The sequence below is a fragment of the Littorina saxatilis genome, linkage group LG4, assembly GCF_037325665.1.
Source record: "Littorina saxatilis isolate snail1 linkage group LG4, US_GU_Lsax_2.0, whole genome shotgun sequence".
In the NCBI taxonomy this organism is placed as follows: Eukaryota; Metazoa; Mollusca; class Gastropoda; order Littorinimorpha; family Littorinidae; genus Littorina; species Littorina saxatilis.
Window position 1 is genome coordinate 14639256 of NC_090248.1, and position 20722 is coordinate 14659977.

Here is a 20722-nt window from a genome sequence, read left to right on the forward strand (position 1 = left end):
TTTCTCTTGAATAAAAACACTTGTATATCACCTTTCTACACAAGCCCGTGTGTAATGTGTGTACTGACAGCGAAAACCAAACATGAGCAAATACGATCAAACGACACTGCGAGTCCGTTCCAATGAATGCATACTGTTAAACGAGATACGGTCAACCGGGACTACACCCAGCGAGTAGCTAGCTATTAACAGAATGAAGATGTTGAAGATACCTTCTAATGGCAGGGCGCTGGTTCTCTGTCAGTGCGACGCTTAGTTTTCGAAATAGGTGTGACCTGACGAAGAACAGGACGTCACTCATTCCAAATAAAAACGGGTATTTTATTATGTTACAGGTGGAACCCGCTAAGACTGCATTGCTTCGGGAGGTTTCCGCAAAAATAGATATTACACGATTCGATCGAAACAGTCGGAGAAGCAGACGCGCTCTGAGAAAATGTGCATGAGTGTCTTCCCTTTGTTCGTCTCGTGCTAACGTTATTTTGTATGATAACGATTCACTTGCAAAATAAATTAAACAATTTGGTGTTGTAGTGGTAAATGTAGATAGAAATGTGTTATAAAGACAAAGCAAACAAATAAACGTGTTTTTCTCGTGAAAATGTTGCGTTGTGCGGATGTTTGGGTGGCCACGTGATGTAGGTGAAACTGAGGCTCCCAATATGGACCACCTCCTGTTCTGACAAACTAACGGCGCCAGAGCGCTCAAAACAATTTCATTCGCTTTATTCACCCTCTCTAGATAAGTTGCACATGCCAAAACAGTTGCAGAAACACAAACCTCAAAACCGTCAGGCTTTTTCGCTTTTTTTCACTTTTGGCAGCGTTTACTCTAAATTTGCCGCCTAAAACGGACTCGTTTCTGTCCACAGCCAAAGCTTTTATAACACAAAAATGGCTATATATGACAGCTAAGACAGTATTTGTTACATTTTAACAGTGTGTACCCCGAGTTTCTACTGCAAACAAAAAATAATAGCAAAACCTCAAAGTATGTGTGAGTCCCCTAATATGGAACACCTTCAACAAATCGAAGAAAATAAAAACCAAAGGCAATTTTAGTTAATTCATTAAGAATTTAAGCTTGCTGAAAATAATCTATAACTAGCCCTCAAGATTTCAAAAAATATAACAAATAGTCTTTTTTTTGTGTGAAAGTTGATAATTTCACTTATTTTCACTCTGTTTTTCACAAGCTTCTTTAGTTTCCTGGTGTGCTTCAAATAATACTCTCATCAACCCAAAACAGCTAAATCTAAAGCATATTTGAATTAGTCTGACTTGCACACTAAGTTGTATCATGTTATTTTGAAGTATAGGGGGCTTTTTACAGTGATTCGTGAAGGCCGCTTCACTGGTCCATATTGGGCGCCCAGGCTCCTAATATGGACCTTTTGTGATTTTTTTCTGTATTTAATTTTTTCTGAAGGTCTATCAAAGCTATTTCACTGTAATTAGGCCTAACGGTTAAACTAAGAGAGAAGGACTACCAACCACAAAATGAAACTTTTTCGCAAGAAAACAATCTAGTTATCAGCAATAAACAAAAAGTGGTCCATATTAGGGGCCCTTCCCCTACACAAAGCGAAGTGCGGGACGGAATCTGCTCTGTGCTGTAACACTGGCAAGTTCAAAACACGAGAAAAACGGTTTCGTTATGCGGGCAGCCACGGGGGATGTAAGTATTTTTCAAATGGTTGTTAAATAAGTCTTGTATTTATCACCGTACTCCGGCCCTGTTCCTTTTTTCGTCACACCTAAAACCGTTTTTTCTTGTGAGCGACGCAGCATTATTCCCTCCTTCTCGTGTATACCGTTCTGCAGTGGAACCCCCCTTTAAGAGACACTCCTTCTTCCCTCCCCACCACTCTGTTCAAAACCTCTTTAAAAACATGGCTAGAACTGGTCAGCTGGCCACAGCAGCGGCTGGCCACTGGATACTCGCTTCATTGCGTCCTGACGCGGGTTGTGTGACCAGCACAGGCACACTACGTAGTCACTTTTACTGCATGGAGAAAGAGAAGAAACGCTAGAATGTTATATGAAGAGTCTCGGTAAAATGAAAATAAATATAAAACTCAAAAACAAAAACACGATGGAGATATGTGCCTCCTGCTCCCTTGTTAGTTTGGAAGGTTGCATCAGGCTGGATAGTTGGTTGGCTAGTTATTGAGTTGTTCGGTTGTTTTTTGTCTTGCTTGTTCGTTTGCTTGATTGATTGATTGATTGATTGATTGATTGATTGAGTACTTGAACACGGAGCTACTGTAGCCGGGGAAGCACAAACCTCGCTGATTCTACTCAACAAAATGTAGCCAAGGCAGCTTTTTTTTGCAAGTTCAGGGTGACATCAATCGATTTGAAAAAGAAACATTAATGGGGACTGGGAAGGGTAAATACACACATGCTGGTGTGAGTGGTGTGCGTGGTACACACACACATACACACACACGCACGCACGCACGCACACACACACACTCACGCACGCACGCACACACACACACAGACAGACACACACACACACTGACTTACGCACGCACTGCGCACGCACACACACAGAGACACACACAGAGACAGACACACAGACACAGACGAGCGCGCGCGCGATTGACACGCGAATGTATGTTTAAACACACATTCTCAAGTGAACACGCACCCACACACATGTACATCACAGTCTCATATGCTGCAAGATAAAGCAGAACTAATCATCAGTCAAGTTTGCCACTCCACGGGAGACAACTACCGCAAATTGTCCTTACAACGGTTTCAATTGAGTTGCCTACCTCGCCGACCAATTTGTTTTTTTCCCAACAAAATCCGCTATCTTCCAGCAGTTACCTGCGTTAAAATATAAACTTGTGTGTGTGTGTGTGGGGTGTGTGTGTGTGTGTGTGTGTGTGTGTGTGTGTGTCCGTGCGTTTTGAATGTGCGGCATTCATCCCCACGAAGCAGTAAAGGATTTTCCACAAGAACGAAGAAGAACACTATATATGTATGGTTTTCACTTTTATTTCTAAACTCACAGTTCATGCAGACTGTCAGTCTGTTGCACAAAACACACTGACATATTGTCAATTGCAGGCAGTCAGCATGGTCAGGAGACATAACCGAAGGTAGAGCCAGACGTACCTTACCTGTTAGCGACAGGACATGAACACAGAACATGCTTTTTATACCACAAAAATCCCAGTCATACAATCATCTATAACCGTAACAAAGTTTGCCCAAAGTTTTCAGCCTCACGAGTTGTGTGTGTGTGTGTGTGTGTGTGTGTGTGTGTGTGCGTGTGTGTGTGTGTGTGTGTGTCAGTGTGTGTGTGTCAGTGTGTGTGTGTCAGTGTGCGTGTGTGTGTGTGTGTGCGTTCGTGCGTGCGCGTGTGCGTGCGTACGTTAGTACGTACGTGCGTGCATGCGTGCGTGTGCATTTTTCTGTGTGTTTGTCTGCAAGTCTTGCTGTGTTCAACACTAGTATGGAGGCACTTTGGAGTTTGGTCTCTGCACTTCTGTTGAACAAATGTCCGGGACCTCTTTCGACGATTCCGTAACTTCTCAACTGCTGACGACATAATTATGAGGGCTTTTTGGCGAGAAGTCCTGCCTTTTTGACCATGTGATGGAAGACAGAGTGGGGATCGTCCATCAGCTGGCCGGGAGAATCAAACTCCACCACCTGGCCCTTGTCGAGCACCAGGATTCTGAAACCGTCAACGGGAACAAGTCGACCAGGAGTAAGTATTTGAAAACAGTATTCTGCTGTAAAACCAGCGTGTGTTGAAAAAAGTAAAACAGAGATAAATGGCGATAAACTGTCAGGCTTGATTAAGACATGTTAACAAAGGATACAGACAATCCGACAGTACAGAGATGTACACAGATATATATATACAGGAAGGCAGACAGACAGATTTAATAGGTACAGGAGATTTAAAACCCCAAGCCCCATCCCACTTTCAGCTTTTATTCTCTGTCCATCAAAAGGCGATTATGAAATATAATGTTGATACAACATTTCTTATAACACATATTCACACATAAGAATATTGACACGACTCACTTGTCATAGTCGATGACGGTGTTGAGTCTGTGAGCGATGGTGAGCACGGTGCAGTGTGTGAACTGAGAGCGGATGGTTCGCTGAATCAGATCATCAGTTTCCATGTCCACCGCCGCCGTGGCCTCGTCCAGCACCAGGACCCGTGTCTTGTGCAGTAAGGTGCGCGCCAGACACACCAGTTGTCGCTGCCCCACACTGACACACACAGTGACACACACACGTACAGTGTCATACACAGTGACACATATAGTGACACACACAGTGACACACACAGTGACACATACAGTGACACATGTTACAACATCAGTAAGGTGCGCGCCAGACACACCAGTTGTCGCTGTCCCACACTGACACGCACAGTGACACACACACACGCACAATGACATACACAGTGACACATACAGTAACACACAGTTACACGTGTTACACAATCAGTAAGGTGCATGCCAGACACACCAGTTGTCGCTGTCCCACACTGACATGCACAGTGACACACACACAGTGACACACACACAGTGACACACGTACATACTAACACATAATGACACACACAGTGACACTCACCGTGACTGACACACTCAGTCACACATACAGTGATACATACAGTGCCAAACAGTGAGACACACAGTGACATACACAGTGACACACACAGTGATACACAGTGATACACAAGGACACTCACACTAACACATTGAGACACACACAATGACACTCACAGTGACACACTCAGTGACACACATAGTGACACACACACACACACACACACACACAAACACACATTCGCTATTTTGGCATGGCCCTTTTTTTAAAATTGGTCAGCTCCAACAAGTGAGACTCAGCAGCAATATATGTAACAGGCCCAATGCTGCTAACCTAGACTTGATGAAGACATGACACTCACCTCAGATTCTCTCCTCCCTCCCCACACTCGTGATCCAGCTGATCCTTCAGTCCCGACACAAAGTCACTCAGATGCGCATACTTCAGGGACTCCCACACTTCCGCATCCTTGTAATGCGTGAAGGGATCCAGATTCATACGCAGACTTCCGGCGAAGATGACGGGGTCCTGGGGCAGGATGGTCAGGCGAGAGCGAAGGTCATGAAGGCCAAGGTCATTGGTGTCAAGGTCGTCTATCCTGACCGTGCCCCTGGCTGGCTCCACCAAGCGGAAGAGAGCGAGAGTCAGGGAGGATTTGCCTGCCCCTGTCCGCCCCACGATGCCCACCTGGTGAAGGTTATACATTATAATCGAGATCTCTGTGTTAGGTCAGTTAATATCTATGAATCTGTACACTGCACATCTACGATATTGGATGGAAACCATGTAACTCACATCATTTTCAACGGTTTCTCTGTATGATTCTCTTTTTCTCAAAGTAAAAAAACCAAAACACAACAGAGATATTGTAGCAGGGGGATAGCTAATTGCACAGCTACCTGCACAACTGTGTGCAGGGGTTCAGCAAAATAAAGCGTTTGTTAGCTCTGTTAAATAAAGATTTAACAGGAAAGGGGCAGCGCGCTCCCAGCTGCTCGAAGCATTTTAACTCAAAGCGTTTCAAATAACTACAATCAGGCTTACGTAGTAAACGTCATCTTTAGCTTAACCATGCATGCAGAAGCATTCTTGTCTTCTTCCTTTTTTTGTCAAAAATCTCTCATTTCCTGTAAGTTTTAGAAGTTCAGCTTACTGACCTTTTCTCCTGCCTTAATGTGGACGTTGATTCCTTTCAGCACCAAGTCCAGACCCTCCCTGTAGCGCAGGGCAAGGTCATTGATCTCGATCTCTCCGTGTTCAGGCCAGGACGCTTTGGGGGTTGTCTCCCCTCTCCTCCAGTCAGCCTGCAACGAACAGAGGCACTCAGTTACGTACAGTGAGTTCACATCACTAACGAGGAAGCCCGCAGAACCATCAATCAACACGTGAATCACTACGAAGTCCTGCTGACCACTGTCAAGAAGAGGAAGCTGAGATGGTATGAGCCATGTAACCAGTCGAGGCGGGGTCTCCAGAACCTTTTAATTGTTCAGGAAACGTTGCGCGGCCATGGAGTGGACCAGGACAAACTTTGCGACATCCCTGAAACTGCCCACTACTGCCAGATATGGAGACAATGGTCGACATTTTGTCGGGGGTTTCCTTTCCGAGAGTGTTCTAAGCCTGTACTTTAAAGGACCAAGATGGCTCAGAATACACTCACCTCCACTGTCATCTCTGAGTACTCCTTGACACGGTCGACACTGACTATGTCCGTCTGTACCCAGCTCACCATCCGAACCATGTGGCGGACAGTCTCTGTCATCTGCACACATAAGTCGGTTAATTAGATACGATATCGATACATGCAAAGCCTCGCGGTGACCAAACGATTCATTTCTACTGTTGATATGGCGAAGTCATCGAGACAAACTTCTTTTTCGAAAGTATTTGTCAATTCCCTGTAAAACCTGCGAAAGATTAGGGACAGAATTCTTACGTGATGCCAATACATGTGTATTTGCGTTATAAATTCTTTTCGAACTTAATTTCGCTTTTCGCTGAATAAGAACACAAATAAAATGTGTTCTCCGTTTCCGAATTCAATTTTCATTTTTTGAGGATGTTACCGATATCTTCTTCTTGTCGTTCGCCAATATAAGACCGACGTTTTTGATTAACGCGACTCCAGTCGGATCGATCATCTCAAATTTTAACACGTCTTTGGCTAACAAGTAACATATGTCTGACCTAAACACTGTGGAGGGCCCCAAAGGGGGGGTATTATCACGATCACGGGAAGGGAAATTTTAGCTTTCACGATCACAGTTACCTTGATTTTTGTTTTCACGATCACGAACACCAGTGGCGAATCACGGTCACGGTAAAAGTTGCATGTACAGAAAGCACGTGTCAAAGTAAACACAACCACACAGTAATTCGCTCCTCTGGATCTATTGTTTATTCAACACAAAGTGACAACTGTTGCACTTTTTTATTATTTTTTTTTAATTCTCTTTCATACACACATAGAAATACATATCTCATGATTTGTAATCAGTAACAAGAATGTTGTTTTCATTGTTTTTTCTCTCTCTCTCTCTCTCTCTCTCATACAGACACTCACAGGAATATACACTCCAGGGGCGGAGCAGTTAAGCCAAAGGGGGGTTACAACCTGGGGTCGAGGGCAAGGCCCCATTGGGGGGTCTGGGGGGCTTAGCCCCCCAGAAGCTGAAGAGATTTAGCTATTTTATGAACAATTTATGGCTTATCCTTGATTTTAAACATGATCAACTGGTGTCAGCAGCCACTCATTATTTCTTTTAAAGTTAGTATTATTATTATTTTATTTTTTTTGACAGCCGGGGGGGGGGTGTGGGTTCCGGAACCCCTGTAACCCCCCTCCCCCCCCTCCCCCCCCTGTAATCCGCCCCTGCACTCATACACATTCAACTCCCACACCCTCACTCACACACATGAATATATACTTGCACAATTTCACATTTCCAGAGCTAAATCTTTTAAACCCATTTTCTCAAAAACTATTGGGTGGATTGAAATTAAAGTACATGTATGTGTGATGGTAGAGTCTATAATCCTGACTAAAGGTCAGTCTAGGAATCATGAAGGTGGGTGAAGGAATATACACTCATACACATTCAACTCCCACACCCTCACTCACACACATGAATATATACTTGCACAATTTCACATTTCCAGAGCTAAATCTTTTAAACCCATTTTCTCAAAAACTATTGGGTGGATTGAAATTAAACTACATGTATGTGTGATGGTAGAGTCTATAATAACAAAATCCCCAACGAACATGACTTTGGTCGACTTTGACATGAGGATCAAGTGACCCAAACTGGCACGTCTCCCCGCCATAGTTCCTGAATTTAACCCATTGTTGATAAGTTTACAGGCGCTAAAATAAATCCAAGCTTAATGCAAAGAAGCGACAATTAGAATCTATGCCAAGCGTGTCCACGTTGCTGGGATGAAAAACACATTTTCTAGTTTCGGTTTTGGCTACACGCAGACTCGATCAGACTCGAGCCAGTCGAGGTCACACTGAGCGAGTGACAGCCGGACGTGACAATGTCGACAATGTCAATGATCTCAATCAATCTCAAAGATCTTAAACAAATTTCAAGATCCTTGCCTACATTCAGAACAGTCATAGAGCAACATAGACAGGGCCGGACTAGGGGGGGGGGTTACAGGGGTTGCGCAAACCCCCCCCCCCCCCTGGCTTAAGCATGTACCTCCCAAACGCTTTTTTTTGTGGGGGAGGAAAGGGGGGAGGGGGGGTTGCATCTGGATCATCATGAAATCCGAGGAGAAATCGCACCTCTCACCCCCTTTCGAAAGACATTTTTCTTCAACGATTTTTGTGATGAAAAGTATGAGTCCTTACAATCTCAATTCTTCTTCATTGCCTATACAGCTTGCTGTCGAATTTACCTTTTTCGTTCAAGGAGAGGCTTCCTTTCCCTCCAGAAACATCAAAAAACGTTCAGCTTCAAGGGGGCTTCGCCCCCTTACAACCCCCACCAAGGGGGCTTCGCCCCCTGGACCCCCACCAAGGGGCCTTGCCCCCTGGACCCTCAACTGTAACCCCCCCCCCCCCCCTGGTACTTACCTAGTCCGGCTCTGATAGATGACATACCTTGACATTTCGTCTTCGGAAAGACGGACCCGTAGCGTGACCTTTCCACCAAGGAAGGCATTCTCGCCGCCTGCTTTGGTCTGGCTTGAATCCACAAAATATAACAGAAGTTCGATGACAGTACCGCTGCACGCCATTTTTGATCTTCGAATTTGACTGAATGCACTCAAAACTTTAGCACGAAGCCCTTCCATTGGATGAAGTTTGGCAGACTTTTGCAATTCGCCTTCTGATTGGATCTCTTTTTTTGTAATTGGTTCTCTTAAAGAGAAGCAATTGCTGTCAAAATCACATTTCTGAATGTGTTGTTGCTTCCCTTCAATCGGGATTAGCTCCTTGACGAATAGAGGATCATACTCATAGAGTGATACAGCTGTGAAAAATGTATGTTGAAAATAAAATGCTTTGCAATAATGCCCATCACGATCACGAAAACAAATGACGATCACGATCACGAGACTTGATTTTTTTGTCATCACGGATCACGGGCAAAGTCCCATCACGATCACAGAAATGGAAATTTCGGCAATCACGGTCACAGAAAGGTCAAAAAACACCAATCACGATCACGATTTTAAACCCTTTGGGGCCCTCACTGTGTGAAAGGGTGACGCAGTTGTCTCCGCTTCACAGCGGCTCCTCTTCACTGACAGAGTTGTCTGCCGGCCTTGAGCGTGGGAAGATAGTCTATGATGAAAGAAGAGTAGACTTACATCGAGCGCCACAGACACTGCCAGTCCCACCATCCCGGCCGTCATGGTGTCCCTCAAGGTCACGGCTGACACCACCACTGCCCCCACCACCACTGTGCCCATCGACTCCATACGTACGTTGAGCCATCTGAAACACGACGACGGTGAAAATCTTCTGTTCATTTTTATCAAGGGTGAACGTCGATTGTTCATGCGCGTTTGTGTGTGTGTGTGGGGGGGGGGGGGGTGGGGGGTTCTACACACACAAAGAGCATATACATATATAAAAGAAGCTTACTGTCCGCAGCATGCCCAAGCAAATCTAGCAGACGACGACAGATCCAGGCGTCTCTGGAACTCGACCATGAATCTCTGCTGGACTCCGTACGCTCTCACCACCGCAGCGCCGCCTAGCGTCTCACTGAAGAAGCTGTAGATGGTGGAGCGGACTTTTGACTGGAAGCGTTCCAGTTGTCGCATGGTGGGGACGTACACTACCTACAACAGGAAAATGGAAACAGAATTTTGGATACACGATCGTTCTCACACAAGGCGTGGCAGATACAATCTCAGCTTCTGCAAGGGTTGGTGCAGTTCAAATTCATCTACATGTAATTGGCTAACTCCTCTTTGTCATATATATTTTATTATAGCTCTGCTGAATTTGGAGCTAGAAATGCAAATTTAAAGGCACAGTAAGCCTCCCGTAAACCATCACAGATACTGTCGGGCTTTTACACACAGTACAAACACCCTTCCATTTGAACGCTCACCAAACGGGAACATCCTAGGTGCCCTACGTAAAGAGCGAGCAATTTTCAAAGAATTTATTTTTGCGTGGTTTATCTTACCCCTGAGCCATCGTGAACCCGTGTGATCCAGTTTCCCTTTTTCACAATGCAGTCGTCAGTTTGTAATTTAAATGCGGCTCGCTGTGAGCTTATCTGCAATATCACGTTATCATGTACCTCTGACTTTTCCCGAAACAAACGAATGTGGTTCATAAGAACTCGAGCGATGGCTTTTGACTGCCTATAAACCGTCGTCTGCTACGAAAACCACGACCTTGCGTGACCCTGCTTCCGGGCTTTTCTTTTTTCAAACTTTCAAAACTTCGAATTGTACTGATCTTGTCTTGATGAAAAAATAATTCTTTTATGATTTAAGAATGTTTGTGTAACAAGCTGTCAATTTATTATTTAGATTTTAAAAGTTAGGTCTAGCGCCAAAACGCACAATCATCGCTCCACGGCTATCGCCAGTTGAAGGGAAGTAACTCATTTTTGACCTGAGTTCAGGATGGGTCCGATTGAGATGGTCTCAATCCGAAAAATTAATTCTTTGAAAATTGCTCGCTCTTTACGTAGGGCACCTAGGATGTTTCCGTTCGGTGAGTGTTCAAATGGAAGGTATACTGTGTGTAAAAGCCTGACAGTATCTGTGATGGTTTACGGGAGGCGTACTGTGCCTTTAATATCACCGGAAATATTCGTTTCGTTTCTTTTTCAGGAACAGGTATAACACAAAAACAAACTCACGCTAACACAACTGTTCGTTTGACTAACGATTTCAGTTCTAAGAAAAAAAGGAACGTAAGTTTTCTTAATGCATAGGACGTGAGAGCTGTGCGGAACCAATCTCCTGGCACCTGAGTTACAAGCATTCCTGGCACCTGAGTTACAAGCAATCCTGGCACCTGAGTTACAAGCATTCCTGGCACCTGAGTTACAAGCATTCCTGGCACCTGAGTTACAAGCATTCCTGGCACCTGAGTTACAAGCATTCCTGGTACCTGAGTTACAAGCATTCCTGGCACCTGAGTTACAAGCAATCCTGGCACCTGAGTTACAAGCATTCCTGGCACCTGAGTTACAAGCATTCCTGGCACCTGAGTTACAAGCATTCCTGGCACCTGAGTTACAAGCATTCCTGGCACCTGAGTTACAAGCATTCCTGGCACCTGAGTTACAAGCATTCCTGGCACCTGAGTTACAAGCATTCCTGGCACCTGAGTTACAAGCATTAAAATAAACAAAGGACTTTCCTCCTCGGGATGAAATAAAGTCCCTTTGTTTCTCAGATCTTAAGAAAGCGCCCTGTTTTATTTAAATACGATTTTATCTATTTCACACTGTGTGGAATACCAACACTTGTAATTTAGGGTTGTACATCGACAGAGATAAGCATCTTACCTGGACGTAGTAGAAGACAGCCGCGATGGGAAAGATGAGAAGAACGAAGAAAGGGGTGATGTAACAAATGATAGCCATTTTGCTGACGATGCCAATGACAGAGTTGACCGCCCATGCCATCGTGTCTGACAGTTCCGTGTCCATGATGTACAGATCCTGCAGCGGTCAACACGGCAAGTTTACACTTTTTGAGTGCTGTGAGTTTGTGTAACCCGTCTTGGGGTATGGATGATAATTGCTATTATACGAAACACACACACACACACACACGATTGCAAGCAAGCACGCACGCAAGCACACACGAAGGGCCCCACATACACACACTCGCACGCATACACGCACGCAAGCACACAGACAAACACTTACATACACGTACGCACGCACGCATGCATGAACGAACGCACGCACGCGCGCGCACAATTTTGAGTACAACAATAACTATCTAACAGTTAATTTAAATTTAAATTCGTAACATTCAAACAAACTAAGCTTTTTAAAGGCTCCAGCCGAAGACGAGGCACGTTGAGAAACGTCTTCGGCTGGAGCCTTAAAAAAGCTTAGTATAGAGATGTGTTCAGTAACCCAAATTCATCTCTTCCCGAATTGAGTATCTCATGATACTGAACCACTGCAATGACACTGTCAAAAGTACAATACGGTAGCTTTCAAAAACCGTGCAATGTAACAGTAGTTACAAGAAGAGCAAACGCTCGATCGAGTCACTTTCGCAGTTCTGAATATTATATGAGGCATCAGATGGACAGGAAGAAATTGCTATTCACAACACAATGAGTCACGTTCACATAAAATTTGAGCCCGGTCACTTTTATAGTTTCCGAGAAAAGCCCAACGTTAAGTTGTGTGTTGCCGAACAGAAAAGGCTAGTTATCTCCCTTGTTTTTCTGATAACGTTCGTAAAAGGCTACAGATGTAAATACTTTGATGTAAAGAATAATCCTACAAAGTTTCAATCACATCCGATGAACTTTGTCAAAGATATAAAATGTCTAATTTTTCCTTTGACGCTGACCTGTGACCTTGAAAAAGGTCAAAGGTCAACGAAACCATCGTTAAAGTGTAGAGGTCATTGGAGGTCACGACTAAACAAAATATGAGCCCGATCGCTTTGATAGTTTCCGAGAAAAGTCCAACGTTAAGGTGGTGTCTACGGACGGCCGGCCGGCCGGCCGGCCGGCCGGACAGACTAACACTGACCGATTACATAGAGTCACTTTTTCTCAAGTGACTCAAAAACGGTAATTATACCGACGTCGTACTTACGGACGAAAATCTGCTGACGATGCGACCGACTGGAGTTGTGTCAAAAAACCTCATTGGTGCTCGCAGGACACGTGACAGCATCCTATTGTGTAAGACACGTGCAACCACCACTTGCCGCATCTCCTGAGTCAGCTTGAACACCAGGGTTGACACAGCTGTCACAAGAAGTTAGTGCAAATTGAAACGAAAGAGAAAATGGTTACATGTTTTTGCTTTTCGAAGAAAAGTTAGTAAATATTCTTCAAATCATAACGCAAAATGAAACGAAAAGAAAATGATTATCATTAAAGAATGTTATCATGAGAGAGAAAACGGTAACACTTTTTGGAGTTAAGGTGAGTTAAGACGCTTCAAATTATAGGGCAAAAAGAAACGAGAACGAAAAAGGCTACATTTTCTTGTCTTTCAAAAGATGAGTCGATATATTTCAACTGACGGACGAATTGTCTAAAGCAGAGTTGGTGCAACCGGATAGAAGTGCATGTTGAAAGATGGAAAGCGTATGCAATCATGTTAACGTGTGACTTTCTGCCTTGTGCGTCAGTCTGTCCGTCTGTCAGTCTGTTTGTCTGTCAAAGCACGTCTGTCTGTCTATCTACATGTAAATTTGTTTGCACGCGCCTCTGTATGTGATACTGTCTGTCTCGCTGCCTGCCTAGCCACATGTCAGTATGGCTGGCTGGCTGACAGGCTGGCTGGCTGGCTTGCTGGCTGTCTGCCTGTCTGTCTGCTTGCCAGCTTGTCTCTGTTCGTCCATTACTTTGTTTTTCACCCTCTCTGCCCTTCTCTCTCTCTCTCTGCCTGTCCCTTCACCTGTCTGTCTTCATCTTTGTTTGTGTCACAGACAAATGACACTGGATGGGTGGGGACAAGGTGTCCTGTGTACTGATGCTATTCTCGGTAGTAGTATTGGACAGGAGAACATAACGTCGCCCAGCCCCCATCCAGCCCGTGTCACCGAGTTACCGGTGCTCTGTGTCCATCACGCTCACCATGGATGAGCCCAAAGCCAGCGTACACAGCCAGGTAGTAGTTGTTGAGGCGAGCGCGCTGCTCACTGTCGGCGGGCAGAGCGGTCAGGTTGCCGAGCTGGGGGTCATCTGTCCAGCGAGTGAGGGACACGCCGCTGCCCCTCTCCACTGTCTGCTGCAGCATGTCCAGCAACACCAGCGCCACCACCCAGCCGTACCCCACCGCCCTGGCGTACTCCTTGAACGTCTGCAGAGTCGCCTGGACAACACACAGATTGCTTTTTAATAGGAGACTTTTAGAGTGTCAAGGGCCGTCGTGCAAACAGCACGGAGCCTTAAAATCAGTTTGACTTCATGAGGTCAGTGTCATTAGAAGATGGTACGTATATTCAAACAAATAAAAAAACAACTCTTCAGACAACAAAACATACGTTATTTTTTTATTTGTTGACCAAAATATGACCTTATACACAGATCGTGAAAGTCAGTGTTCCTCCAGGACAGCGTCAGCCTTCCTTCTCTATACCATCACAGACCTAACCAGGCTTTTGCGTGCGACAACAGCATCCATTCACGGGGACACACACTACATCTACAAACTAACTGCGTTCTAAACAGAATGGGAATTTTCATGTTGAAATACCGTAATTTCGTTACCCGCAGCTATGTCAATCTCCATGGATTCGTTTGATCACAACATGCAAAGATGTACGTATTTATATGTGTACTTACATGCTGCACTTTGTATTCCTCATCCTCTACCAACACTCCTTTCTTTGTGTTTGCTGATCCAGCGTTGTCTTCTTCGACATCGTCTGCATCGGAACTGCTGCCTGACACACTGGAATGAATATTGCATGCGCTTCAGTGTGGATCCTGAATGCCAGATGTTGTATACATCTCGCGATATTAAAATTGAATAAAGTTTTGTTTGAACCAATATTGCATACGCAAGCACTTCATTCAAGGTACAGTCCTTCCCATATGCCCGTGCTTTTTAATTGGATAAGAAACCCCCACCCCCACCTTGGACACATACCACAAATCAGCATGAGCCGAATCGTTTACGCTGGAAGGACTGTGCCTTGAATCATACAACAAGAAAAACAACTGGCAAATTTGTAGTCCTTTGTTTCATCAATAATGATAACTAGGTTTTGCTCTACTCACTCGCTGCTGCCCATCTCGTGTGATCTCGTTTCTTCACGTGTAGGTGACTGGAGAAGGGCCCGGATGACATCGTCATTGTCAATAGAGCTCTCTGCGCTGTCTTCAGAATCTTCACTGCTACCTTCGTTGGAATCTTTAGTAACTGACTCCAGGCGATGTAGAATTTTCTCCTTCATTTTCTCCACTGCAAAGAGAATTTTTTTCGTGTGAGCATGTGAAATGCTTGCTCGCTTGTTTATTTGTTTATGCACGTGTGTGTGTGTGTGTATGTGTGTGTGTGTGTGTGTGTGTGTGTGTGTGTGTGTGTGTGTGTGTGTGTGTGTGGGTGTGTGTGTGTGTTATTTGGATTACAAACAAGCTCTGAAAATTAAAAATATAAAAATTATGATTAAAATTAAATGTCCGAAATCGATTTAGAAACAATTTCATCTTATACCTTGTCGGTCCCTGATTCCACAAACATATAGATATGATATGTTTGGATTAAAAACAAACTCAGTACACTAAAAAGAATAGAGATACAGAAAAGCGTGTTATCCTGCTCAGCGCGACCATTACCGCACTATTCTGGCTTGTCGATTTCACTGCCTTTGCCACGAGCGGTGGACTGACGAAACTACGAGTATGCGGTCTTGGTGAAAAGATGCAGTGCGTTCAGTTTCATTCTGTAAGTTCGACAGCTTGACTAAATGTTGTTATTTCGTCTTACGCGACTTGTTGGCTCACGTAAGTGTAGTCTATGCGATGCTAACTTTTGTCTGTCTGTGCGTGCGTGCGTGCGTATGTATGTATGTATGTATGTATGTGTGTATGTCTGTGGTAGAAACTTTAACATTTGAAGACGTCATATTACATTGACGTCACATTATGACGTACGAGGGTTAGACGTCACGCGATGGAATTACTGAAAGTCTCGGTGATTCTTATTTTGAGCGGGCCGAGACTATTTGGCAGTCGTGTCCATCAGAGATCTGTAGTTAGTATCTCTGTGTCCATGTAAGTACCCGGTAGGCTACATGCAGACAGACAGATCTAGATCTAGTGTCTCGCTTTCTTGCACAGTTTCACCTATGCTCTTTGTGTGTGTGTGTGTGTGTGTGTGTGTGTGTGTGTGTGTGTGTGTGTGTGTGTGTGTGTGTGTGTGTGTGTGTGTGTGTGTGTGTGTGTGTGCGTGTGTGTGCTTGCGTGCGTGCGTGTGTGTGTGTGGGTGTGTGCGTGCGTGCGTGCGTGTGTGTGTATGGATGCGGTAGTGCGCGGGTGGGTGTGTTTGTTTGAGTGGGTGATATGTTTTTGATTAAGTTTATATGTCAACAACCGAAGGATTGCTTGTGTGCCAATATCTGTATCTGCGCAATTTGTTCATCCGTCTGTTCAATATACGTAAGGTCGGAAACTTCATTGCAACCCGATACAAGAGTACTTATAATTATTACAATTAAACGAAACTTGACTACCTCAGACTCAGATATTTATGCCAATGCATCATTGCTATACATACCACAACAGGTTTAATTAAAAATACACGGATTTTGTATGGCAGAATTATGATGACATAATGCTGTGCATTTTATTTCGTTTTTGATACAAACAAACACACACACACACACACACACACACACACACACACACACACACACACACACACACACACACACACACACGCACACACACACACACACACACACTACGGAAGTTCATTTTTTACTTGTTTGTCCCGCATATAATGAGATCAGAGTTGAATTAATAGCCTCAAAGTATTATCGGAACCCATCCATATTGAATGTGCCAATTACTATCCTCTACAAATGACCAAGTGGTAAGACAGTTAGCAACGTATATTTACAAAGCTATACGATTTCGCACTGATTCTCTGGAAAATGCACAGTTGCAAGATGCAGGTCCACAAGGTTGCTTCTTTTAAACATTGTTCGCTTGTATTATGTGTCACCAGTCTTGTTATGGGCCGGAGGCCTAACAAATAAAATTTCCGACTCCGACTCTCTCTCTCTCTCTCTCTCTCTCTCTCTCTCTCTCTCTCTCTCTCTCTCTCTCTCTCTCTCTCTCTCTCTCTCTCTCTCTCTCTCTCTCTCTCTCCTGTCTCGCTATATCTCTTTAAAGCTTTCTCAATCACCGATGGAGTATGCCCTTTCTTTGATTAGGAAGGATGAGGCCCATATCTTCCCATACATTGTTTTGTTGAATCATTGAATTGTTATATTAATATATTGATTTACTGATTATTGATTTAACAATGTTTTGATGCACTGGTGGTTTTGATCTTTTTTTAATTTTTTTTTTATTCTCTTTTTGTAAAGTTTTTTTTTTTTTTTTTTTACATGTATATGCTGTACATTACAGGACATCACCTAACCGAAAGGACAGAATCACATAACAGAAAAACACACTTGGACAATTACAACATACATGGGGTGGGAGGATGGAATGGGGAGGGGGGATGTTCAGTGGTTTGGTGGTCGCATTATCAAAAGGTTTTAAGAAAGAAAAAACCTAAGGGTTACATCAAAACGTGCATATACAGGCGCCAATCCTTGTAGAATTTATCTACTGTATAATTCACAACTGCGTTATACTTTTCACAAATAAATCTTTGCTTAAAGTTTCTACTAAATGTCTGAAAATGAGGGGTCTTTTTGTTCATTTTGGAAATATATACATGGTGTTTGGCACAGATTAATAACACATCAAAAGCTTTATCGGTGACTACATTGTTCGCAACTCCAAGAATAACCAGTTCTTTAGACAGTTTTAAATTGTCGCAATGGGTGCAGTTCGCCTTTAGCCAATTTACAAATTCTATCCAAAAAGTCTGCACTTTATCACACTCCCAAAACATATGTAAAAGGGTTTCTTCATTTCTACCACAAAATGTACACAATGACGTGGTTTTGATCTTTGTATTCATTCATAGTTCATTGATTTACTTTTGTCTTTACTACCTGCTCACCAAAATCAACGCCATAATTATGATAAAGTAGTGGCGGGGGAATAAGTTCACGTGTCCGAATTTGAGTCGGAGGTGGGGGGTGGGGGTGGAGAGCGAGCTTTGTATGTCACATCACGTGCTCTGAAATAGTTATATAGTGATTCTAGGCTTAGAGTGCATTACGCTAAGTAGCACCTACACGGCACACCTGTATACTGATCCGAAAAGGTCACAGTGTCACCCGGTATTTGTCCAATTACATATATTTAGAAGAGGTAAGTAATCTGTTTTTCAGTAATGAGGCCCTTCGCAAAGTACACGTTCAAGCAACGCTACGCAGTCAGATGCAAATGATCTCAACCAGTTTTATGCACGCTTCGATAAGCATGACTTCAGCGGGGAAAGGAAGGCAATGCGGGACAGGTTGACCAGTGATAGTGGGCTTACGGAAGGGGATTCCCCAATAGTGGTGACGGAAGAAGAGGTGGAGAGGGGGCTGAAGAATGTTAATGCTAGCAAGGCGGGGGGACCAGATGGGATGATGCCCAAAGTTTTAAAACTATGTGCAGAGCAACTTAGTTATATTTTTTCAGTCATTTTTAACATGTCGCTTGGTGCTAGCAGGGTACCGGCCCTATGGAAAACTTCATGCATTGTTCCTGTGCCAAAGAAAAAGACTGTGATAACCATGAATGACCTGAGACCTGTGGCACTTACTTCTGTTTGTATGAAAGTCTTTGAGAGAGTTGTTTTGTTCAAACTGAGTGATTGTGTGAACGATTTTATTGATCCATGTCAGTTTGCATACAGGAAAAACAGGAGTGTTGATGATGCTGTGTTGAATGTTTTAAACAAGATCTACTCTCATTTAGAAAAGCCTGGCTCTTATATTCGCTTGATGTTCTTTGATTTTTCCAGCGCTTTTAATACTATACAGCCTCATTTAATGGCGGAGAAGCTTTTTAGCATGAATGTCCCAGCAGCCACCATCCTCTGGGTTATGGACTACCTGACAAACAGGCCACAGTATGTTAGGGTGGGGGGGGGGGCAATCAGTTTCAGACACAATCTGCACAAACACAGGGGCACCACAAGGCACAGTACTCTCACCTTTTCTTTTTTCTCTCTACACAGCAGATTTTAGAAGTTCTAGTGACTCCTGCCCCATAACCAAGTTTGCTGACGACACTGGACTGACCGGACTGCTGACTGATGACCACGACTCTGACTACAGGCAGGAGGTAGATAGGTTTGTGGGGTGGTGTGAAAACAACTATTTAGAGCTTAATGTGGGGAAGACAAAGGAAATGATAATGGACAACAGGAGGGGGGAACATGTACACAGGGAGATAGTGATCAAGGGGGAGGTCGTAGAGAAGGTAGAGCAGTATAAGTATTTGGGGGTGATTATAGACAATAAGTTGACATGGAAACCAAACTCTGATGCCCTTGTGAAGAAACTCCACTCTCGCCTGTACTTTTTGAGAAAACTCAGGTCTTTTAACATCAGACAAGAAATCCTTCAGATGTTTTACACTTCAACGTGCAATAGTGTGTTGTACTTTGGCTCCGTGTGTTGGGGTGGCAACATCAACAAGCAAGACAGGGATAGATTAGATAAATTCATCAGGAAAGCAAGTGGGGTGGTTGGGAGGAAGCAGGACAATTTCACATCAACACATGAACGACGACTGACTGACAAGGTACAGAAGATTTTGGCTGACGACTCGCACCCACTCAGACCGGAATTTGACAGTAGACGGACAGACAGGAGCAACAGATTCAGACAACCAACCGCAAGATCCACACGCTACAGAAATTCGTTCATTCCATCTGCAATTCACATCTTCAATTCTCAGGTGGGGCGGTAGATGCTGGTGTTGTCGCTCTGATGCACGGGGTCAGTGTTCTGTATTGTTTCAGTATTGTTGTTTTTGTTTTGCATGATTATATACTCTTATTCTACTCTCTTAGACAATATGTGATAACCGGCAAGGTGCTGACTTTCGTTTGTGCATTGTTGATGGTGAATGCATGTTAATTTATTTTTAATATACTTTCTTATGTGATAACCAATGTGCTGTATTTTCTCAGGACAAAGAACAAATGTTTATTTTGAATGTTTTATGTATGTTATTATTACGGACACAAACGCTCAGCAATGCAATTTCTCTTTTAGAGATTAATAAAGTTATTGTATTGTATTGTATTGTATTGTAAATCCCCTCAAAAACTTACACAAGATAATCAACCCCTTCGAGGTGTACACACAAAGTGGAACTCCATTTTAAGACGCTCTGTTACAATTCTACAATTCCCTTCCGTAACAGCTTTTCTGTTTCATAACTTATGTAAATCTAAAGTTTTAAGACTCCCTCCCCTTTAGAACCTTATATTTTCTCTGACTTTATTTTACCACTGTTCACTGAAGACTGCGGAACCAATCGTAATATGTTAGTAAGGCTTTATGCCGTATACACATCCACTGAGAGATCCGCAAAACCTAGGGCCTGAGTGGCAGCCATGGTGTGTGCTAGGAACACATACACTGAGAACCCAACAACACTTACACAAGGTAAGCAAGCCTTTTGTTGAGTACACATACACTGAGAACCTGTTAGGAAACGCTACCGTTGCTGAACTTTGGTTCGGTTTTGTGTGTTGCATGTAGTTGACTTATTTGTACTTTGTGGGAAGGTACCGATATTATATTTTGTAAACACAATATTTATGCTTGGACGAGAATGCAGGTGAACTTTCTA

General features: G+C 43.7%; 1 protein-coding gene and 1 long non-coding RNA gene across 2 annotated transcripts in view; one reads left to right on the forward strand and one right to left on the reverse strand.

Moving 5' to 3' along the window:
* The window catches only part of LOC138964049 (uncharacterized), a 2062-nt gene extending 1460 nt beyond the window's left edge, over positions 1 to 602 (forward strand). The window contains exon 2 of the long non-coding RNA XR_011454994.1: positions 336 to 602. This is a non-coding gene — a long non-coding RNA (uncharacterized lncRNA). The remainder of the gene's footprint in view (positions 1 to 335) is intronic.
* A 2394-nt stretch (positions 603 to 2996) lies between these two features.
* The window catches only part of LOC138964050 (ATP-binding cassette sub-family C member 3-like), a 52453-nt gene continuing 34727 nt past the window's right edge, over positions 2997 to 20722 (reverse strand). The window contains exons 20-31 of the mRNA XM_070335930.1: positions 15017 to 15200; positions 14579 to 14687; positions 13868 to 14105; positions 12876 to 13030; positions 11595 to 11750; positions 9701 to 9900; positions 9424 to 9550; positions 6260 to 6361; positions 5754 to 5900; positions 4958 to 5283; positions 4057 to 4251; positions 2997 to 3697 (exon numbers count right to left, since the gene is read on the reverse strand). Coding sequence (XP_070192031.1) covers positions 3571 to 3697; positions 4057 to 4251; positions 4958 to 5283; positions 5754 to 5900; positions 6260 to 6361; positions 9424 to 9550; positions 9701 to 9900; positions 11595 to 11750; positions 12876 to 13030; positions 13868 to 14105; positions 14579 to 14687; positions 15017 to 15200 — 2066 coding nt within the window. The 3' untranslated portion in view covers positions 2997 to 3570. The remainder of the gene's footprint in view (positions 3698 to 4056; positions 4252 to 4957; positions 5284 to 5753; positions 5901 to 6259; positions 6362 to 9423; positions 9551 to 9700; positions 9901 to 11594; positions 11751 to 12875; positions 13031 to 13867; positions 14106 to 14578; positions 14688 to 15016; positions 15201 to 20722) is intronic.